The sequence below is a fragment of the Scyliorhinus torazame genome, chromosome 1 (genome assembly GCF_047496885.1).
Source record: "Scyliorhinus torazame isolate Kashiwa2021f chromosome 1, sScyTor2.1, whole genome shotgun sequence".
In the NCBI taxonomy this organism is placed as follows: domain Eukaryota; kingdom Metazoa; phylum Chordata; class Chondrichthyes; order Carcharhiniformes; family Scyliorhinidae; genus Scyliorhinus; species Scyliorhinus torazame.
The window spans coordinates 417,268,777-417,292,700 of NC_092707.1; the positions used below are offsets into that span (position 1 = coordinate 417,268,777).

At 55.0% G+C, this 23,924-nt stretch overlaps 1 protein-coding gene across 1 annotated transcript in view; it reads left to right on the top strand.

Moving 5' to 3' along the window:
- Positions 1-23,924, top strand: part of LOC140424943 (E3 ubiquitin/ISG15 ligase TRIM25-like) — an 872,674-nt gene that overhangs the window by 125,402 nt on the left and 723,348 nt on the right. Inside the window, exons 3-4 of the mRNA XM_072508691.1 lie at positions 17,548-17,781; positions 21,476-21,638. Coding sequence (XP_072364792.1) covers positions 17,548-17,781; positions 21,476-21,638 — 397 coding nt within the window. The remainder of the gene's footprint in view (positions 1-17,547; positions 17,782-21,475; positions 21,639-23,924) is intronic.

The following is a 23,924-nucleotide window of genomic DNA, read 5'->3' on the forward strand; positions in this document are numbered from 1 at the left end:
GAGAGGGTACGCATCTAGTTGTGTGTACCTGTTGATGGTCTGGCTATAGTCTATGACCATCCTTTGCTTATCCCCGGTCTTTACTACTACCACCTGTGCTCTCCAGGGACTGTTGCTGGCCTGGATTATGCCTTCCTTCAGCAACCGCTGGACTTCGGACCGGATAAATGTCCGGTCCTGGGCGCTGTACCGTCTGCACCTAGTGGCGACGGGTTTGCAATCCGGGGTGAGGTTTGCAAACAAGGATGGCGGTTCAACTTTGAGGGTTGCGAGGCTGCAGATAGCGAGTGGGGGTATTGGGCCGCCGAATTGAAACGTTAGGCTCTGCAGGTTGCACTGGAAGTCTAATCCCAGTAATGTGGGCGCGCAGAGTTGGGGAAGGACGTAGAGCCTGTAGTTTTTAAACTCCCTCCCTTGCACCGTTAGGGTCACTATGCAGAACCCTTTGATCTCTACGGAGTGGGCTCCTGCAGCTAGGGAAATCTTTTGCGTACTGGGACGGATGGTGAAAAAACAGCGTCTTACCGTGTCGGGGTGGATGAAGCTTTCGGTGCAACGGAGTCGATCAGGCATGGTGTCTCGTGTCCGTTGATCAGCACCGTTGTTGTCGTCGTCTGGAGCATCCGGGGCCGTGCTTGGTCCAGCGTCACCGAGGCCAGACGTGGTCGTAGTGTCTCAGCGTCTTCTTCGGACCCCGTGGAGCCGTCGATGCTGGGGTCCATTGTTGTCATCCAAGATGGCGGCGTCCATGAATCGCATGTGGCCGGGGGTGGACAAAATGGCCGCCCCCACGGATCGCATGTGGTCGGGGGTGGTCAAAATCGCACATGGCTGGGGGGTCACAAGATGGCGGCGCCCATCCTTCCCTCGTGGTGGCCGGGACCCAAAATGGCGGCGCCCGCGGGTCGCACCTGGGGCGCTGGGGGGGTTGGGGAGCGTTTGGGATGCGCTGGACTCTTTCTTCTCCGGGGACAGCGGCGACCCCCCGGGACCGGCACACAGCCGCGAAATGGCCCTTTTTGCCGCAGTTCTTGCAAATCGCTGCGCGGGCCGGGCAGCGCTGCCGGGGGTGTTTCGCCTGGCCTCAGAAATAGCAGAGGGCCCCCCCGGGATGATCTGGCGTCTTAACCGCGCAAGCCTGTGAGGGAGGGGGGGGGGGTTTGTCGCGACGGGCGTCCACGGAGCCCAAGGGTCTGCCGCGCGGTCGGGGCCGTAGGCGCGGGCGTTTTGCGAGGCCACATCTAGGGAAGCTGCGATGGCCCGTGCCTCTGAGAGTCCTAGCGACTCTTTTTCTAAAAGTCTTTGGCGGATTTGGGGAGAGTTCATACCAGCCACAAAAGCATCGCGAATTAACATGGCCGTGTGTTCAGTCGCATTCACCGGTGGGCAGCTGCAGGCCCGTCCCAAAATTAGCAGCGCGGCGTAGAATTCGTCTAGCGATTCTCCGGGACTTTGCCGTCTCGTTGCGAGTTGGTAGCGTGCGTCGACCTGGTTCACGGGGCGAACGTAGAGGCTCTTCAGTGCTGCGAGCGCCGTCGGGAAATCCTCTGCGTCTTCTATGAGGGGGTAAATTTCCGGGCTTACCCTCGAATGCAGGACCTGCAGTTTCTGGTCTTCTGTGATCCGGCCGGGGGCCGTTCGGAGGTAGCCTTCGAAACAAGCCTGCCAGTGTTTAAAAACTGCTGCTGAGATCACTGCGTGGGGGCTGATCCTCAGTCATTCCGGGGCGATCCTGAGCTCCATAGTCCTTTAAGCATGCTTAATAAATTGTAGCGCACAATGACTTACGAGAGAGCCGAATAGAGATGAAGTCGATGAGGCTTTATTAAGCGTGACTTGTTCCCAGCAGTTCAGCAACAGACTGGAGCTGCGGGGAGAAGCTCGGGTTCTTATACTCCGCCTTCAGGGCGGAGCTAGGGATCAACAGCCAACCAGGACCCGGGATCTGTCAGCCAATAGCATCACGGTTCACAGTCCCACATGACCCCTAATGCATACTACCACACTGTGAAAAGCCCCTAGTCGCCACATTCCGGCACCTGTTCGGGTACACAGAGGGAGAATTCAGAATGCCCAATTCACCTAACAGCACGTCTTTGGACTGTGGGAGGAAACCGGAGCACCCGGAGGAAACCCACGCAGACACGGGGAGAACGTGCAGACTCCACACAGACAGTGGCCCAGCGGGGATTCGAACCCGGGACCCTGGCGCTGTGAAGCAACAGTGATAACCCCTGTGCCACCGTGCTGCCCTTCTTAATGTGCAATGGTCTTATTAACACAAAAGTCCCTTTTAAACACACAAGAGGTCTCTCGTCAAAGAGACGCACTCTGCTCTGAACGCATGGTCGTATCTGTCAACTTGTCCGCAGAATACCCCCAGAGGATTTTCACGTGAGAGTTTACCAGCTCCACCCCCAACAGCACAAACAGACTCAAAAACAGCTTCTTCCCCGATGTTACCAGACTCCTAAATGACCCTCTTATGGACTGACCTCATTAACACTACACCCTGTATGCTTCATCCGATGCCAGTGCTTATGTAGTTACATTGTATATGTTGTGTTGCCCTATTATGTATTTTCTTTTATTTCCTTTTCATGTATTTAATGATCTGTTGAGCTGCTCGCAGAAAAATACTTTTCACTGTACCTCGGTACACGTGACAATAAACAAAATCCAAGTCCATCGAGCTTTGAACACACGATATTGCTTTCCCTTGACGGGTAAACTGTGCTTCATCCCTTTCAACATCTCAGGCAAACCCCTCTGACTCTGCTTTTACTCAAAACACTCAGCTTATTGGTTCTCCTCCTGTCCACTCACACATAGTCAAAGCTGCAATCTGCTGGCAATTCTTAATTCCCACCCAGTTTCTGGTCACACAGCTGCTGAGAGTTTGTTTCAGATATTACTCATCCAGGGGAAACGGGCCAGGTTCATTCCTGTGGGGGACAGTGTTGTCCTTCTCCGAGCTCCCAACTCTGGGTCTTCAGTCTCCTGTGACGGGTGGTCTCCGAGTCCTCTCTCCTCCAGTCTCCACTAAGCTTCCTTTCATCCTTCAGTGCTTTCCGTGCATGCTCCCTCACTCAGGACCATGTTCCTCCGCTCTGTCAGTCCGGCCGCCTGAAGAGAACCGGATGCACCTTTGACACTTTTCCCGTTCCCGGTGTCTGGGCCAAACTCTGTTGTCAATTACATCAGTTTGATAATCGCAACAACTTTGGGCATGCTTTGCCTCGTCCGTAGCCTGCTCTGATATCCGAACCCTTTTCTCAACTGTTACATTCTGCACCTGCTTCAATGTGAGCCTCCTTTTCCCACAATGCTTGGCTTGGTCACTGTATGTACTCGTTAATGTATGTACTTAGGCCCCAAATGGTTTGCATTCCAAAATCCAGTCCAGGTTTTACAAATGGCACTTTTTTTTTGATAAACAATGTTATTGAGGCATTTTGGCATAGTAAAGAATACAAAACAGTGTGCAAAAAACAGTCAACATAGTGCAAAAACCAGCTCCCCTCCGACAAGGACCCGCCTAAGTACCCCCCTAATCTACGTTGCTGTGACCCTCCCCCCACCCCCGCTGATGATTAATTTTCCGCGAAGAAGTGGATAAATGGTTGCCACCTCTGGGCGAACCCTGACAGTGACCCCTCTCAGACCGAGAAAGCTCGCCATGTCCGATAGCCAGGCCTCCGACTCCAGGGGCTTTGAGTCCCTCCACGCCGGCAGAATTCGCCGCCGGGCTACCAGGGAAGCAAAGGCCGGAACGTCGGCCTCTCTCTCCTCCTGGACTCCCGGGTCCTCCGAAACCCCCAAAAATAGCCACCTCTCGACTCATCGCCACCCTTGTTTTCAGTACCCGGGACATAACGTTCGCGAATCCCTGCAAGTACCCCCCCGAGTTTTGGACATGCCCAGAACATGTGGACATGGTTCGCTGATCCTCCCAAACATCTGGCGCACCTGTCCTCCAGTCCGAAACATTTACTCATCTGGGCCACTGTCATGTGGGCCCGGTGGATGGCCTTGAATTGAATCAGGCTGAGCCTAGCGCATGTTGCGGTCACGTTTACCCTGCTCAACACCTCCGCCCTCTTCCATCTCACCTCCGAGCTCCTCTTCCCACTTAAGCTTCAGCTCCTCGGTCTGCGACTCCTCCGCCCCCATAAGTTCTTTATATATATCCGAGACCCTCCCCTCCCCCACCCATCCACGGGACACTACCCTGTCCTTGATCCCCCTAAGTGGCAGGCGTGGGAAGGATGGAACCTGTCTGCGTAGAAAGTCCCGACCCTGCAAGTACCTGAACTCATTCCCTCTCGCCAGCCCAAATTTCTCCTCCAGCGCCCTCATGCTTGGGAAGCTCCCTTCCAAGAACAGATCACCCATCCTCTCAATCCCAGCCCTCCGCCATGTTCGGAACCCACCGTCCATATTGCCCAGGGCAAACCGGTGATTGTCGCAAATTGGGGACCAAACCGATGCTCCCACTCCTCCCACGTGCCGCCTTCTTGCTCCAGATCCGCAAAGTCGCCACCACTATCGGACTGGTGGAATACCGCGCCGGCAGGAGCGGCAGGGGTGCCGTAACCAGGGCTGCCAAACTGGTGCCCCTGCAAGAAGCGGCCTCTATTCGCCCCCAAATCGACCCCGCACCCACCATCCACTTCCTTATCATCGCTATGTTGGCCGCCCAGTAGTAATTACTGAACTTTGGCAGCGCCAGCCCCCCTTCCCCTCGGTTCCTCTCGAGCATAACCCTCTAGGATTCTCTGGGAAGCTAGGGAGGAGATTGCTGAGCCCTTGGCCTTGATCTTTAAGTCATCTTTGTCTACAGGAATAGTGCCAGAAGACTGGAGGATAGCAAATGTTGTCCCCTTGTTCAAGGAGGGGAGTGGAGACTTACTTCTGTTGTGGGCAAAGTCCTGGGAAGGTTTATAAGAGATAGGATTTATAATCATCTGGAAAGGAATAATTTGATTAGAGATAGTCAGCACGGTTTTGTGAAGGGTAGGTCGTACCTCACAAACCTTATAGAGTTCTTTGAGAAGGTGACCAAACAGGTGGATGAGGGTAAAGCAGTTGATGTGGTGTATAGGGATTTCAGTAAAGCGTTTTATAAGGTTCCCCACAATAGGCTACTGCAGAAAATACGGAGGCATGGGATTCAGGGTGATTTAGCAGTTTGGATCAGAAATTGGCTAGCTGGAAGAAGACAAAGGGTGGTGGTTGATGGGAAATGTTCAGTCTGGAGTCCAGTTACTAGAGGTGTACCACAAGGATCAGTTTTGGGGCGACTGCTGTTTGTCTTTTTTATAAATGACCTGGAGGAGGGCGTAGAAGGATGGGTGAGTAAATTTGCAGATGACACTAAAGTCGGTGGAGTTGTGAACAGTGCGGAAGGATGTTACAAGTTACAGAGGGTCATAGGTAAGCTGCAGCACTGGGCTGAGAGTTGGCAAATGGTGTTTAATGCAGAAAAGTGGGAAGTGATTCATTTTGGAAGGAATAACAGGAAGACAGAGTACTGGGCTAATGGTAAGATTCTTGGCAGTGTGGATGAGCAGAGAGATCTCGGTGTCCATGTACATAGATCCCTGAAAATTGCCACCCAGGTTGAGAGGGTTGTTAAGAAGGCGTATGGTGTGTTAGCTTATATTGGTAGAGGGATTGAGTTTCGGAGCCATTAGGTCATGTTGCAGCAGTACAAAACTCTGGTGCGGCCGCATTTGGAGTATTGTGTGCAATTCTGGTCGCTGCATTATAGGAAGGATGTGGAAGCATTGGAAAGGGTGCAGAGGAGATTTACCAGAATGTTGCCTGGTATGGAGGGAAGATCTTATGAGGAAAGGCTGAGGGACTTGAGGCTGTTTTCGTTAGAGAGAAGAAGGTTAAGAGGTGACTTAATTGGGGCATACAAGATGATCAGAGGATTGGATAGGGTGGACAGTGAGAGCCTTTTTCCTCGGATGATGATGTCTAGCATGAGGGGACGTAGCTTTAAATTGAGGGGAGATAGATATAAGACAGATGTCAGAGGTAGGTTCTTTACTCAGAGAGTAGTAAGGGCGTGGAATGCCCTGCCTGCAACAGTAGTGGACTCGCCAACACTAAGGGCATTCAAATGGTCATTGGATAGACATATGGATGATAAGGGAATAGTGTAGATGGGCTTTAGATTGGTTTCACAGGTCGGCGCAACATCGAGGGCCGAAGGGCCTGTACTGCGCTGTAATGTTCTATGTTCTACATGTTGATTGGTTTAACCAGGTCGGTCAAGGCAGCCTTGAGGAGGAGTGTACAGAATGTATCCGCGATAGTTTCCTAGAACAGTGTGTAATGGAACCTACGAGGGAACAAGCGGTCCTAGATCTGGTCCTGTGTAATGAGACAGGATTGATTCAGGATCTCATAGTTTGGGATCCTCTCGGAAGGAGCGATCACAATATGGTGGAATTTAAAATACAGATGGAGGGTGAGAAGGTAAAATCAAGCACTAGTGTTTTGTGCTTAAACAAAGGAGATTACAATGGGATGAGAGAAGAACTAGCTAAGTAGACTGGGAGCAAAGACTTTATAGTGAAACAGTTGAGGAAAAGTGGAGAACCTTCCAAGTGATTTTTCACAGTGCTCAGCAAAGGTTTATACCAACAAAAAGGAAGGACGGTAAAAAGAGGGAAAATCGACCGTGGATATCTAAGGAAATAAGGGAGAGTATCAAATTGAAGGAAAAAACGTACAAAGTAGCAAAGATCAGTGGGAGACTAGAGGACTGGGAAATCATTAGGGGGCAACAGAAAGCTACTAAAAAAGCTATAAAGAAGAGTAAGATAGATTATGAGAGTAAACTTGCTCAGAATATAAAAACAGATAGTAAAAGTTTCTACAAATACATAAAACAAAAAAGAGTGGCTCAGGTAAATATTGGTCCTTTAGAGGATGAGAAGGGAGATTTAATAATGGGAGATGAGGAAATGGCTGAGGAACTGAACAGGTTTTTTGGGTCGGTCTTCACAGTGGAAGACACAAATAACATGCCAGTGACTGATGGAAATGAGGCTGTGACAGGTGAGGACCTTGAGAGGATTGTTATCACCAAGGAGGTAGTGATGGGCAAGGTAGACAAGTCTCCTGGACCTGATGGAATGCATTGCAGAGTGCTAAAAGAGATGGCTAGGGAAATTGCAAATGCACCAGTGATAATTTACCAAAATTCACTAGACTCTGGGGTGGTCCCGGCGGATTGGAAATTAGCAAACGTGACACCACTGTTTAAAAAAGGAGGTAGGCAGAAAGTGGGTAATTATAGGCCAGTGAGCTTAACTTCGGTAGTAGGGAAGATGCTGAAATCTATCATCAAGGAAGAAATAGCGAGGCATCTGGATGGAAATTGTCCCATTGGGCAGACGCAGCATGGGTTCATAAAGGGCAGGTCGTGCCTAACTAATTTAGTGGAATATTTTGAGGACATGAACAGTGCGGTAGATAACGGGGAGCCAATGAATGTGGTATATCTGGATTTCCAGAAAGCCTTTGACAAGGTGCCACACAAAAGGTTGTTGCATAAGATAAAGATGCATGGCATTAAGGGGAAAGTAGTAGCATGGATAGAGGATTGGCTAATTAATAGAAAGCAAAGAGTGGGGATTAATGGGTGTTTGTCTGGTTGGCAATCAGTAGCTAGTGGTGTCCCTCAGGGATCAGTGTTGGGCCCACAACTGTTCACAATTTACATAGATGATTTGGAGTTGGGGACCAAGGGCAATGTGTCCAAGTTTGCAGACGACACTAAGATAAGTGGTAAAGCAAAAAGTACAGAGGATACTGGAAGTCTGCAGGGGGATTTGGATAGGCTAAGTGAATGGGCTAGGGTCTGGCAGATGGAATACAATGTTGACAAATGTGAGGTTATCCATTTTGGTAGGAATAACAGCAAAAGGGATTATTATTTAAATGATAAAATATTAAAATATGCTGCTGTGCAGAGAGACCTGGGTGTGCTAGTGCATGAGTCGCAAAAAGTTGGTTTACAGGTGCAACAGGTGATTAAGAAGGCAAATGGAATTTTGTCCTTCATTGCTAGAGGGATGGAGTTTAAGACTAGGGAGGTTATGCTGCAATTGTATAAGGTGTTAGTGAGGCCACACCTGGAGTATTGTGTTCAGTTTTGGTCTCCTTACTTGAGAAAGGACGTACTGGCACTGGAGGGTGTGCAGAGGAGATTCACTAGGTTAATCCCAGAGCTGAAGGGGTTGGATTACGAGGAGAGGTTGAGTAGACTGGGACTGTACTTGTTGGAATTTAGAAGGATGAGGGGGGATCTTATAGAAACATAGAAAATTATGAAGGGAATAGATAGGATAGATGCGGGCAGGTTGTTTCCACTGGCGAGTGAAAGCAGAACTAGGGGCATAGCCTCTATGTCTATCAATAGTCCCGCTCAACCCGGTCGAAAGCCTTCTCGGCATCCATTGCCACAACTACCTCTGCCTTCCTACCCTCCGGGGGCACCATGATCACATTCAGCAGCCTTCTGAGGTTGCCCACCAGCTGCCTGCCCTTGACGAACCCGGTTTGATCTTCCACAATGACGTCTGGCACACAGTCCTCAATCCTAGCCGCCAAGAGCTTGGCCAGTATTTTAGCATCTACGCTGGGCAGAGAGATCGGCCTCTAGGACCCACATGCCTCTGGGTCTTTGTCCCGTTTCAGTCTCAGGGAGATGGTGGCCTGTGACATCGCCGGGGGTAACACTCCTCTGTCTCTTACCTCGTTAAAAACCCGAACCAGCACCGGCCCCACTATCTCAGAGAACTTTTTATAAAACTCCACCAGATAGCCATCCGGCCCCGGGGCTTTACCCGATTGCATGGCCTCAAGCCCCCAAATATTTCTTCGATCCTGATCGGGGCCCCCAACCCGTCTACCAATCCCCTGCCCACTTTTGGGAAGGTCAGTCCATCCAGAAAGCGGCTCAGCCCCGGGGGGGGGGGTTCCGAGTTGTAAAGCTTACTATAGAAGTCCCTGAACGCCTTGTTCAGCTCTGCCGGATCCCCTCCCAAGTTCCCCCCCCAACCCTAACCCTAACCCTAACCCTAACCCCACCGTCACCTATCTTCCCTATTTCCCTAGCCGCTTCCCTCTTCCTCAGTTGCTGTGCCAGCATTCTACTGGCTTTCTCCCCGTGCTCGTAAATCGCACTCCTCGCCTTCCTCAGCTGCTCCACAGCCTTACCTGTGGACAACACCCCAAAATCCGTCTGTAGCCTTCGTCGTCCCCTTAATAGCTCTGCCCTCGGGGTCTCTGCATATCTCCTGTCTGTCTGTAAGATCTCCTTTGCCAGTCGGTCCGTTTCTGCCCTGTCCGTCCTGTCCCTATGTGCCCGAATCGAAACCAGCTCCCCTCTCACCACCGCCTTCAGCGCCTCCCAGAGCACCGCAGCTGAGACTTCCCCCGTGTCATTGGCCTGCAGGTAGTTTTGCATACATTTCCTCACCCTCTCACACCGCCTCGTCCGCCAAGAAACTGACCTCCAGCCTCCATTGTGGGCGCTGAAACTTTCCTTGCCGACCTGCATATCCACCCAGCGTGGGGCATTGTCCGAAATAGCGATCGCCGAATATTCTACGTCCGTCACCCCCGGCAGCAAATCCCTGCTCATGATGAAAAAATCAATTCGGGAATACACCTTATGAACATGTGAATAGAACGGAAACTCCTTCCCCGTCGGCCGACTCGCCCTCCATGGATCAGCCCCCCCCATTTGCTCCATGAACCCCCTCAGTTCCTTGGCCATTGCCTGCACCTTACCCGTTTTTGAACACGACCGCCCAGGCCGGGGGTCTAGGGCTGTGTTAAAGTCCCCTCCCATAATCAGTCTGTGCGAGTCCAGGTCAGGTATCTTCCCCAGCAGTCTCTTAATAAAATCCACATCATCCCAGTTTGGGGCATATACATTGACCAAGACTACCCTCATCCCCTCGAGCTTGCCACTCACCATGACAAATCTGCCTCCCCCATCCGAGATTGTGCTGCCCACCTCGAATTGCACCCGTTTGTTAACCAAAATCGGGACACCCCTGGTTTTAGTGCCCAGGCCCGAGTGGAAGGCCTGGCTAATCCAGCCAGGCCCGAGTGGAAGGCCTGGCTAACCCAGCCAGGCCCGAGTGGAAGGCCTGGCTAATCCAGCCAGGCCCGAGTGGAAGACCTGGCTAATCCAGCCAGGCCCGAGTGGAAGGCCTGGCTAATCCAGCCAGGCCCGAGTGGAAGGCCTGGCTAATCCAGCCAGGCCCGAGTGGAAGGCCTGGCTAATCCAGCCAGGCCCGAGTGGAAGGCCTGGCTAATCCAGCCAGGCCCGAGTGGAAGGCCTGGCTAATCCAGCCAGGCCCGAGTGGAAGGCCTGGCTAATCCAGCCAGGCCCGAGTGGAAGGCCTGGCTGATCCAGCCAGGTCCGAGTGGAAGGCCTGGCTAATCCAGCCAGGCCCGAGTGGAAGGCCTGGCTAATCCAGCCAGGCCCGAGTGGAAGGCCTGGCTGATCCAGCCAGGCCCGAGTGGAAGACCTGGCTAATTCAGCCAGGCCCGAGTGGAAGACCTGGCTAATCCAGCCAGGTCCGAGTGGAAGGCCTGGCTAATCCAGCCAGGCCCGAGTGGAAGGCCTGGCTAATCCAGCCAGGCCCGAGTGGAAGGCCTGGCTGATCCAGCCAGGCCCGAGTGGAAGGCCTGGCTGATCCAGCCAGGCCCGAGTGGAAGGCCTGGCTGATCCAGCCCTTCCTCAATCTGACCTGGTCAGCTACTTTCAGATGAGTCTCCTGAAGCATTATTACGTCCGCCTTCAGCGCCCTCAGATGTGTGAACACACGTGCCCTCTTTACCGGCCCGTTTAACCCTCTAACGTTCCATGTGATCAGCCTGGTTTGGGGGCACCGTCCGTCCCCCCCCCCGCCGATCAGCCATCTCCTTTCTTGGGGCCGCCCCTAGCCCCTGTGTTGCGTTTCCCCTGGCCCACCTCTTGGCAGCCCCCACCTCCGACCTCCTCCATGTTACCAAACCCAAGTCCCTCCCTCGTCAGCAGATCAACTACCCCCCTTCACCCCCCCCCCCCCCCCCCCCCCCCAGCAACAACACCCTGTAACCTAACCCCTGCCATAAACTAGCTACATACACACACCCCACCTGGCTTCCGCAGACCAGCTCACCCTGCTAGCCCGGTGACTCCCGACTCCGGCGCCAACAAGTCTCCCACCTATTGTTCCCTCTGACCCATTCCCCCCCCCGCCCATCAACACTACTTCCCCAAACCAGCCATCCTCGAGCAATTGCTCTGGAAAAAAAATCAAGGAACAAAGAAAACCCCGACAATAGTGCAAATCAAATAAAACAAAATAAATAATAGGCATTTCCAACCCCCCCCCCCCCCCCATCAGAACACAAAAAGACCCCGGCACCAAATACCTTACCTACCCTCTTTTCCAACAAAAACTTGAGTACAGAAGAGAAAAGAAAACACGACACAAGAAAAACGTGTAAACATCACTTCGTGACTTTTTAACTCAAGTCCAAAAAGCCTTCAGTTCGGCACCAGCCCTTCTCCCTTGGCGAAGTCCATCGCGTCCTCGGGCTCCTCAAAGTAATGGTGCCGTCCCTCGTGTGTGACCCAAAAGCAGCCCAAACTTCACCTGCTTCTCAAACAGAATCTCTTTGACTTGCCTGTAGCCTGCCCTCCTTCTGGCCACCTCCACGCTCAGGTCCTGGTAGATACGCGAGACGCTGTTGTTCCAGTGGCAGCTCGCGTGTCTTGGCCGACTGTAGCACCCGCTCCTTGTCCAGGAACCTGTGGAACCGGACCACCATCGCTCGGGGGGGGGGGGGGGGGGGGGCCCGCTCGCGGCTGCCTTGCCAGCGCTCTGTGCGCCCTGTCCACCTCCAATGGGCGAAGGAAGACATCATCCCCCAACAGCTTCTGGAACATGCCCGCCACATACGCGGCGGCATCCACTCCCTCAGCCCCCTCCGGGAGGCCAACGATTCTCAAATTCTGCCGACGGGACCTATTTTCCAGGTCCTCCACCTTTTCCAGAGGCCTGTTTTGTTGGTCTTTCAGCCTCCCCATCTCCGCCTCCACCCCCGTTTGGTGATCCTCCTGCTCCTCCAGCGCCTTCTCCAGCTTCTGGATCGTCCGATGCTGGGCGCCCAGCCTGTGCTCCAGGCGCTCGATTGATTTCTGGATCGGTCTAAGCTGTCCCGTTTCAGCGCGGCGAAGCCCTCTTGGATGACGTTCAGCAGATGCTCCGTTGTTGGCTGGGCTGTCCGCACCGGGGTCCGGACATCGGCCACATTGTCCTCCGCAGCAGCTTCCACACGGCCCTTGTTTGCCCAATTCTCCAGCTGTCTGCAATTCTTTCTGCTTCTTAAATCAATACACCTATGTCTGGAGTCAGTGCCTGAGTGCCTACGCCTTCAGATTCAGTGCTCAAAGGTACAAAAAAAAGTCGGGGGAAAATGTCCAAAAGTCCGACCGGATCGAGACCCGCCAAATGTGCGACTTATTCCCTCATAGCCGCCACCGGAAGTCACAAATGACACTTTTAAACAAAGCTTCCATTCCAGTTGTATCAGAGCATCGACACCACCTCTTACCCCTGCTGGCCAGGATATCATACCAACCCCTTTAGGATTTCTTTGCTTTGAGGCTGTGCATTGCTCTAACTCACAACTCCCAGGCTGTATTAAAATGACATTGAATGTTTCATCTACTTCTGACGCCTGCTGTCCTTCTCTACATTTAGATAATGCAAGTCTCTCTTTTACTCCACTTTTTTTCTTCTCCCTTGAAGTCTTCTGAACAAATACCTTCGCTTAACTTCAGTTGTCTTAAACAGTCTTTCTGATCCAATTAGCTGTTACCTGGACTGTAACTCGTTCTTTAGGAAGCTTGCCTCTTTGCAGCTCATTTATCAAATAGTGATCATAACGTGACCGAGAGTTCAGTGGAACGTTTGAAAGTGAAAAACACCATTCAGCTACTAGAATTTTCGATTTAGCTTAAGGCCAATTTTAATGAGATGAAATCTGCCGGTGTGTTTCCCAGCAGACTGGGAAATGGGAAATTCCATTACAAACAGTGGGAAGATAGAATCGCACCACCAGCGAACCGCGCGAGGCTGAGTAACACGAACCCGGGGCATCAGAGAATCCCCCATCCCCTGTCTCCAACTTCCTCCAAATTCCATTCAAACAATGAGCAAAGGAAAGCCCCTCCCTCTGGAAAGTGGCCTCCTGTTGCTAAGCACCACCTCTTGCCTCTGCTGGCCTATTTATTTACACTTCACACCATAGCCCTCTCTAAGCACAATAGAATCACAGTTGGAACCTACCCATCCCCCACACCGACACGCACCTTTGTCCAGCATGAATCTAACTCCAGATTCTACCCTTCCAGGCCCAGAAACATTAAACTAAACCCACTTAAAACTAGATCTTATTTCTAATCGTCACTCATGCAAAGCCCTTAAAACGACCTTTGTTGGTGGGGCGGGGGGGGGGGCAGGGTATTCTGAGTCCAATCTGTGGAACATGTCTCCCTGTCCATCTGTGTGATGACCCCTGATCTCAGAGTGGGTAATTTAGGATGGTGAGTGGCAAATGAGCATGAAGAGGGGCCGAAAGGGCAAGAGCTCTCACTCCTCATCCTCCTCCATCCATCAACATTCTGAATTCTCCCTCTGCGTACCTGAACAGGAGCCAGAGTGTGGCGACTAGGGGCTTTTCAGAGTCATTTCATTGCAGTGTTAATGTGAGCCTGATTGTGACAATAATAAAGCTGATGGTGATTATTATTATTGCTGTAATTAGACAGGACTGGGCCCACCCTGAGGCCATTGTCTTTGAATAACTCCTGATATTCAGTGGTGGGGGTACAGACAGGAGTAGGGGAGGGGCCGCAGTTCCGCAGTTGTGTGTGTTTGTAGATCACTGAATCCCGTCTGTCTCCACTGACCATGTCTGAACTCACATCAAATCTCCCCCCCTAACACTCCCATCCTCGCTGAAGAAAGAACAAGGAACAATACAGGGAACAGGCCCTTCGGCCCTCCAAACCTGTACCGGTCATGACACCAACCTTGGCCAAATCCCTCAGCACTTCCTTGTGCCGTGTCCCTCTATCCCCGTCCCATCCATGTGTTTGTCGAGATGCCTTTTGAACACCGTTAATGTATCTGTTTCCACAGCCTCCCCTGGCAACGCGTTCCAGACACTCACCACCCTCTGTGTAAAAACCTGCCTCGCACATCTCCTCTAAACTTTGCCCCACGGACCTTAACCCTATGCCCCCTGGTGACTGACCCCTCCACCCTGGGAAAGAGTGCCTGCCCATCCACTCTATCCATGCCCCTCATAATCTTGTAGACCTCTATCAGGTCACCCCTCAACCTCCGTCTTTCTAATGAAAACAGTCCGAGTCTATTCAGCCTCTCCACAGAGCTAACACCCTCCAGACCCGGCAACATCCTGGTCAACCTCCTCTGCACCCTCGCCAAATCCTCCACATCCTTCTGGTAGTGTGGGACCAGAATTGTGCGCAATATTCCAAGTGCGGCCTTACCGAGGTTCTATACAGCTGCAGCCTGACTTGCCAGTTTTTATACTCGATGCCCCGTCCAATGAAGGCAAGCATTCCGTCTGCTTTCTTGACTACCTTGTCCACTTGTGTTGCCACTTTCAAAGATTTGTTGACCTGCACGCCCAGATCTCTCTGACTTTCAATATTCCGGAGAGTTTTACCATTTACGGTATATTTCCCCTCTATGTCAGACCTACCAAAATGCATCACCTCACATTTATCCGGATTAAACTCCATTTGCCATTTCTCTGCCCAAGTCTCCAACCTATCTATGTCCTGCTGTATCCTCTGACAATCCTCAACACTATCGGCCACTCCACCAACCTTGGTGTCATCCGCAAACTTACTAATCAGACCAGCTACATTCTCCTCCAGATCGTTTATGTACACCACAAACAACAGAGGCCCCAGCAACCGATCCCTGTGGAACACCACTAGTCACAACCTTCCATTCAGAAAAACACCCTTCTAAATAAATAACCTTTTATTGTCACAAGTAGGCTTACATTAACACTGCAATTAAGTTACTGTGAAAATCCCCTAGTCACCACATTTCTACAGCTGTTTGGGTACACTGAGGGAGAATTCAGAATTCTCAGCTGATAAAGGAATTGAACCCGCGTTGCTGGCCTTGTTCTGCATCACAAACCAGCTGTCTAGCCCACTGAGCTACTGCTTCCCTCTGCCTTCTGTGACCTAGCCAGTTCTGTATCCATCTTACCACCTCACCTCTGATCCCGTGTGACTTCACCTTTTGTACCAGTCTGCCATGAAGCACCTTGTCAAAGGCCTTACTGAAGTCCATATAGACAACATCCACTGACCTACCTTCATCAATCATCTTTGTCACCTCCTCAAAAAACTCGATCAAGTGAGTGAAGCACGACTTCCCCTTCACAAAACCACACTGTCTATCGCTAATGAGTCATTTGTTTACAAATGGGTATAAATCTATCCCTGCTAATCCCCTCCAACGTTAGCTACTACTGACGTGAGGCTCACCGGCCGATAGTTTCCAGGATTATCCCTGCTACCTTTCTTAAAAAGCGCTACCACATTAGCTATTCGCCAGTCCTCTGGGATCTCACCTGTAGCCAATGAGGAAACAAAGATGTCAGTCAAGGCCCCAGCAATTTTCACCCTTGCTCCCCTCAGTATTCTGGGGTAAATCCCATCCGGCCCAGGAGATTTATCGACCTCAATATCTTTTGAAGGACCCAATACCTCCTCTTTTTCGATGTTAACATGATCCAGACTGTCCACACACACTACCCAAGAACCATCTCCCACAAACTCCCTTTCTTTGGTGAACACTGATGCAAAGTACTCATTTCGTACTTGCCCATTTCCTCTGGCTCAACACATAGATTCCCCCCACTGTCCTTAAGCAGTCCAATCCTTTTCCTGGCCACCTTCTTGCTTTTTACATATGAATAAAAAGCTTTGCGATTTGCCTTAAACCTACTTGCTAAGGACTTTTCAAGAACTCTCCTAATTCCCGCTTCAGTACCTTCCTATTTCTTTATACTCCTCAAGGGTTTCGACTGTCCCCACCCCTCTAGACCGTACAAAGTTTCCTTTTTCTTTTTGACGAGGTTGACAATATCCCTCATTATCCAAAGCTCCCATACTTATCCTTCGTTCTCTCAGGGACGTGACTTTCCTGAATCCGAATCAACTGTCGCTTGAAAGACTCCCACATGTCCGATGTTGATTTATCAAGGTCCCTCATGGTAGACTGGTACAAAAGGTGAAGTCACACGGGATCAGGGGTGAGCTGGCAAGGTGGATACAGAACTGGCTAGGTCATAGAAGACAAAGGATTAGCAGTGGAAGGGTGTGTTTCTGATTGGAGGGCTGTGACCAGTGGTGTTCCACAGGGATCAGTGCTGGGACCTTTGCTCTTTGTAGTATATATAAATGATTTGGAGGAAAATGTAACTGGTCTGATTAGTAAGTTTGCAGTCGACACAAAGGTTGGTGGAATTGCGGATAGCGATGAGGATTACAGCAGGATTTAGATCGTTTGGAGACTTGGGCGGAGAGATGGCAGATGGAGTTTAATCCGGACAAATGTGAGGTAATGCATTTTGGAAGGTCTAATGCAGGTAGGGAATATACAGTGAATGGTAGAACCCTCAACAGTATTGACAGTCAGAGGGATCTGGGTGTACAAGTCCACAGGTCACTGAAAGGGGCAACACAGGTGGAGAAGGCAACACGGTAGTACAGTGGTTAGCACAATTGCTTCACAGCTCCAGGGTCCCAGGTTCGATTCCCGGCTTGGGTCACTGTCTGTGCGGAGTCAGCACGTCCTCCCCGTGTGTGCGTGGGTTTCCTCCGGGTGCTCCGGTTTCCTCCCACAGTCCAAAGATGTGCAGGTTAGGTGGATTGGCCATGATAAATTGCCCCTTCGTGTCCAAAGGGTTAGGTGGGGTTACTGGGTTATGGGGATAGGGTGGAGGTGTTGACCTTGGGTAGGTTGCTCTTTCCAAGAGCCGGTGCAGACTCGATGGCCCGAATGGCCTCCTTCTGCACTGTAAATTCTCTGATTGTATGAATCTCCTGTTACCCTGACTGAGTGCTGTCTCCTCCCCCTCCCAGCATCCTCCACCCTCTCTGTGTGAATCAATTGTGGCGTCTCACACACCACAATCAGCACTGGCAGGGTTCGCTGGAGTTTCTCTGGAAAGACCTCCACCTCGTTCTCATTCTTGAAGACATTCAGGAAATTCCTCTGCCCAGGTCCTGCTCATTTGTCAGAACATCTCTTCTGTACCAAGTGTCGGATTCTGTCTCAATCCACTTCTAAAGCTTTGAGTGTGAAAGAAACAATTTCAGACAGACTAGTGTCTCAGTAACAGGACCTTTAACCCAAAGACGGGACACATCGAGCTGACCTCTAACCCTCTGTTCACCAGGAGTTCCACAGAAGGCTGAAGACAGAAATTCTACAGAACTTTGTGGAGCTGATAGAAAATGTTGAACAAGCACAGCGGGAAGTGATAGAAATGATCAACACGGAGCAGAGAAATGGGATCACCCAGGCCAACAGGTTCATGAACCAAATGGAAAACAAATGTTCAGAGGTCAACCAGGAGAAACATCAACTTGATGCAGTCTCCAAAATCTGTGACAGCTTCCATCTCATCCAGGTACAGAGAGAGCTGGAACGGCCCCCCCCCTCCCCCCCACTCCCTGCCCCCCTCCCCCCGCCCCTCTCCCCAACCCCCTCCCCGCCCCCTCCCCGTCCCTCCCCCTCCCCTCCCCCTCCCCCTCCCCCTCCCCCCTCTCCCCACCCCCTCCCCCTCCCCCGCCCCTCTCCCCAGCCCCTCTGCCCCCTGTCCCTGTCCCCGCCCGCCTCCCCTGTCCCCGCCCCACCCCCTCCCCCCTCTCCCCACCCCGTCCCCCTGTCCCCGCCCCTCTCCCCAACCCCTCTCCCCACTCCGCTTCTCCCCACTCCGCTTCTCCCCACTCCCTTTCTCCCCCCCTCCCCCGCCCCACTCCCCCCGCCCTCTCCCCGCCCCTCTCCCCAACCCCCCCGCCACCTCCCCCTCTCCACCCCCTCCCTCCGCCACTCCCCCCGCCCCTCTCCCCACCCCCCTCCCCAACCCCCCCCGCCACCTCCCCCTCCCCACCCCCTCCCCCTCCCCTCCCCCACCCCCCGCCCCTCTCCCCACCCCTGCCCCTCTCCCCACCCCCTCCCCCTCTCCACACCCCCTCACCCTCCCCCGCCCCTCCCCCGCCCCTCCCCCACCCCCCACCCCACTCCCCACCCCCTGCCCCTCTCCCCACCCCCTCCCCCTCTCCCCACCCCTCCCCCTCCCCCCGCCCCCTCCCCCTCCCACCTGCCCCTACTCCGCCCCTACCCCGTCCCTCCCCACCCCTCCCCTGCCCCTCCCCCACCCCTCACCCTGCCCCTCCCCCTCCCCCACTCCTCCCCCACCCCCCACCCCTCTCCCCACCCCCTCCCCCTCTCCCCACCCCCTCCCCCTCCCCCTCCCCCTCCCACCCCCTCCCCTCTCCCCCTGTGCCCCGCCCCCTCCCCTGTCCCCGCCCCCCCACCCCCTCCCCCTCTCCCCACCCCCTCCCCCTCCCCCGCCCCTCTCCCCACCCACTCTCCCCACTCCGCTTCTCCCCACTTCCTTTCTCCCCCCTCCGCTCCCCCCGCCCCCTCCCCCGCCCCTCTCCCCAAACCCCCGCCACCTCCCCCTCCCCACGCCCTCCCCCTGCCCCTCCCCCGCCCCTCTCCCCACCCCCCTACACAACCCCCCCGCCACCTCCCCCTCCCCACCCCCTCCCCCGCCCCTCTCCCCACCCCCACCCCTCCCCACCCCCGCCCCTCTCCCCATCCCCTGCCCCTCTCCCTACCCCCTCCCTCTCTCCCCACCCCCTCCCCCTGCCCCTCCCCCTCCCACCCCTCCCCCACCCCCCGCCCCTCTCCCCACCCCCTGCCCCTCTCCCCAGCCCCTCCCCCTCCCCAACCCCTCCCGCTCCCGCCCCCTCCCGCCCGCCCCTCCCCCGCCCCCTCTCCCCCGCCCCTCTCCCCCCTCTCCCCCCGCCCCCTCTCCCCCATACCCCTCTGCCCCGCCCCTCCCCAGCCCCTCCCCCGCCCCTCCCCCTGCCCCTCCCACACCCCTCTCCCCACACCCGCCCCTCTCCCCACCCCCTGCCCCTCTCCCCACCCCCTCCCCTTCTCCCCACCCCATCTCACTCCCCCCACCCCCTCCCCCTCCCGCCGCCTCCCACCCGCCCCTCCCCCGCCCCCTCTCCCCCGCCCCTCTCCCCCCTCTCCCCCCGCCCCCTCTCCCCCATACCCCTCTGCCCCGCCCCTCCCCAGCCCCTCCCCCTGCCCCTCCCACACCCCTCTCCCCACACCCGCCCCTCTCCCCACCCCCTGCCCCTCTCCCCACCCCCTCCCCTTCTCCCCACCCCATCTCACTCCCCCCACCCCCTCCCCCTCCCGCCGCCTCCCACCCGCCCCTCCCCCGGCCCTCTCCCCCCGCCCCCTCTCCCCCGCCCCTCTCCCCCCGCCCCTCTCCCCCGCCTCTCCCCCCGCCCCTCCCCCTCCCCCACCCCTCCCCCACCCCCCGCCCCTCTCCCCACCCCCTGCCCCTCTCCCCACCCCCTGCCCCTCTCCCCACCCCTCCCCCTCTCCCCACCCTCTCCCCCTCCCCGCCCCCTCCCCCTCCTGCCCCCTCCCCCCTGCCCCCCGCCCCCTCCCCACCCCCTCCCCCTCCCCTCCCCTCTCCCCCTCCCCCCGCCCGCCTCCCCTGCCCCCGCCCCCCCACCCCCTCCCCCTCTCCCCATCCCCTCCCCCTCTCCCCACCCCCTCCCCCTCTCCCCAACCCCTCTCTCCAGCTCCTCTCCACACTCCCTTTCTCCCCCCCTCACATCCCACCCGCCCCTCTCCCCACCCCCTCCCCCCGCCCCCCCTCCCCCTGCCCCTCTCCCCCCGCCCCTCTCCCCTCACCCCTCTCCCCCCACCCCTCTCCCCACCCCCTCCCCACCCCTCCCCTCGCCCCTCTCCCCACCCTCCCATCCCCACTCCCCTTCTCCCCCCTCCCCTCTCCCTGATGCGCTATCAATGACCACAAAGACGAGAGTAGTGGAATAATCGAGGTTTTATTGAGCAAAGGTGTTGTGCCTCCTGTAGCTCGAACCAGAATGGCTGCAGCACGGCGAGCACGCACTTTTATACCCCGCCTAGTGGGCGGAGCCAGCAGGCAGGGAGTTACCCATGTACCTCTACTATACAGGCAGTGCCGTAATACATGTAATACAACTAGTGGTGACTACCACACTCCCCACCCCCCTCATACACCCCCCCCGTCTCCTCAATCCCCCTCCCCACCCCAAACTCCCCACTCTACCTCTCCCCACCCCCCTCACACCACCCCTCTCCCCACCCCACCCCCGTACCTCTCCCCACTCCACCTCTCCCCTGTCTCTCTCCCCCTCAGACACACAACCTTCCCCCACCCCCCTCTTCCCACCCCCCTCTTCCCACCCCACCCCCACGCCTATCCCCAACCCCCCGCTCACCACCCCCTCCCCCTCCTCACCCCCTTCCCCAAACCCCCCCTCTCCCCACCCCCCTCATACACCCCCCCAGTTCCCACCCTTCCCTCCCACACCAACCTCTCCCCATCCCCCTCTCCCCCCTCTCCCCACCCCTCCCTCTCCCCACTCCCCCTCTCCCCACTCCCCCCCTCCCCACACTCCCCATCCCCCTCCCCCACCCCCTCGCTCTCCCCACCACCCACCCACTCCCCCTCCCTACTCCCCCACTCCCCCTCTCCCCACTCCCCCTCTCCCCACTCCCCCTCTCCCCACTCCCCCTCTCCCCACTCACCCCCTCTCCCCCTTCTCACCCCCAAACCCCTCTCCCATGTCAAAGAACAAAGAACCCACCCCCCTCGCTCCACCCTCACTCTTCCTGCCTCCCCCCCCCCACATACACAGCCCTCCCCAAACACCAGGAAAACCCTCTCCCCCCCCCCCCACCTCATACACCCCTCGCCCCTAACACCAGTAAACCCCTCGTTCCCCACCTCAATACTCCGCTGGCCCCATAAGCCGGACCCCACACACTCGGCCCCACGATACAGCCGTGCCTGTGGGGATTGAATTGTTACAACATCTGCAGGAGCTTTTCAGAGCTGTGATAAAATGGAGATTCGAAAGTTACTTGAATGAAGGGAAAGGAGGAGAGTTGTCGAGATTTCGGGAAGATTTCTCAACGTTGGGTCCAGACCTGGCCGCTAATTGTCCAGGAATGAAAATATGAGATTTATGAGTGATGTCTGTCTACATTTAGGAATCTTACGCCAGTGTCTTTGTGTTAAGGAATACCACAGGATTAAGATTGTGCCAGTACAACAGGTCCTGTCACACACACAGCTCACCGTGGACGTGAAACTCACAGATCTCAGCAGGACTGTCGCCGAAATATCAAATCTAGTGAAAAACCAGTTGGTGAAAAGCACCTCAGAGAACGGACCGATCGCAGGTAATTCCCCACTGACCCAGCACTGAGAAATCCCCACTGACCCAGCACAGAGAAATCCCCACTGACCCAGCACTGAGAAATCCCCACTGACCCAGCACAGAGAAATCCCCACTGACCCAGCACAGAGAAATCCCCACTGACCCAGCACAGGTAAATCCCCACTGACCCAGCACAGGTAAATCCCCACTGACCCAGCACAGAGAAATCCCCACTGACCCAGCACTGAGAAATCCCCACTGACCCAGCACAGGTAAATCCCCACTGACCCAGCACAGAGAAATCCCCACTGACCCAGCACTGAGAAATCCCCACTGACCCAGCACAGGTAACTCCCCACTGACCCAGCACAGGTAAATCCCCACTGACCCAGCACAGGTAACTCCCCACTGACCCCGCACAGGTAAATCCCCACTGACCCAGCACAGAGAAAACCCCACTGACCCAGCACAGAGAAATCCCCACTGACCCAGCACTGAGAAATCCCCACTGACCCAGCACAGGTAAATCCCCACTGACCCAGCACAGGTAAAGCCCCAATAACCCAGCACAGAGAAATCCCCACTGACCCAGCACAGGTAAATCCCCACTGACCCAGCACTGAGAAATCCCCACTGACCCAGCACAGGTAACTCCCCACTGACCCAGCACAGGTAACTCCCAACTGACACAGCACAGAGAAATCCCCACTGACACAGCACAGAGAAATCCCCACTGACCCAGCACAGGTAAATCCCCACTGATCCAGCACAGGTAAATCCCCACTGACCCAGCACAGGTAAATCCCCACTGACCCAGCACTGAGAAATCCCCACTGACCCAGCACAGGTAAATCCCCACTGACCCAGCACAGAGAAATCCCCACTGACCCAGCACAGAGAAATCCCCACTGACCCAGAACAGAGAAATCCCCACTGACCCAGCACAGAGAAATCCCCACTGACCCAGCACTGAGAAATCCCCACTGACCCAGCACAGGTAACCCCCCACTGACCCAGCACAGGTAAATCCCCACTGACCCAGCACAGAGAAAACCCCACTGACCCAGCACAGAGAAATCCCCACTGACCCAGCACTGAGAAATCCCCACTGACCCAGCACAGGTAAATCCCCACTGACCCAGCACAGGTAAAGCCCCAATAACCCAGCACAGAGAAATCCCCACTGACCCAGCACAGGTAAATCCCCACTGACCCAGCACTGAGAAATCCCCACTGACCCAGCACAGGTAACTCCCCACTGACCCAGCACAGGTAACTCCCAACTGACACAGCACAGAGAAATCCCCACTGACCCAGCACAGAGAAATCCCCACTGACCCAGCACAGGTAAATCCCCACTGACCCAGCACAGGTAAATCCCCACTGACCAAGCACAGGTAAATCCCCACTGACCCAGCACTGAGAAATCCCCACTGACCCAGCACAGGTAACTCCCCACTGACCCAGCACAGAGAAATCCCCACTGACCCAGCACAGAGAAATCCCCACTGACCCAGCACAGAGAAATCCCCACTGACCCAGCACAGAGAAATCCCCACTTACCCAGCACAGGTAACTCCCCACTGACCAGCACAGAGAAATCCCCACTGACCCAGCACAGAGAAATCCCCACTGACCCAGCACAGGTAACTCCCCACTGACCCAGCACAGGTAACTCCCCACTGACCCAGCACAGAGAAATCCCCACTGACACAGCACAGAGAAATCCCCACTGACACAGCACAGGTAACTCCCCACTGACCCAGCACTGAGGAATCCCCACTGACCCAGCACAGAGAAATCCCCACTTACCCAGCACAGCAAAATCCCCACTGACCCAGCACAGGTAAATCCCCACTGACCCAGCACAGGTAACTCCCCACTGACCCAGCACAGAGAAATCCCCACTGACCCAGCACAGGTAAATCCCCACTGACCCAGCACAGGTAAATCCCCACTGACCCAGCACAGGTAAATACCCACTGTCCCAGCACAGAGAAATCCCCACTGACCCAGCACAGAGAAATCCGCACTGACCCAGCACAGGTAAATCCCCACTGACCCAGCACAGGTAAATCCCCACTGACCCAGCACAGAGAAATCCCCACTGACCCAGCACAGGAAAATCCCCACTGACCCAGCACTGAGAAATCCCCACTGACCCAGCACAGGTAACTCCCCACTGACCCAGCACAGGTAACTCCCCCCTGACCCAGCACAGAGAAATGCCCACTGACCCTGCACTGAGAAATCCCCACTGACGCAGTAAAGGTAACTCCCCACTGACCCAGCACAGGTAAATCCCCAC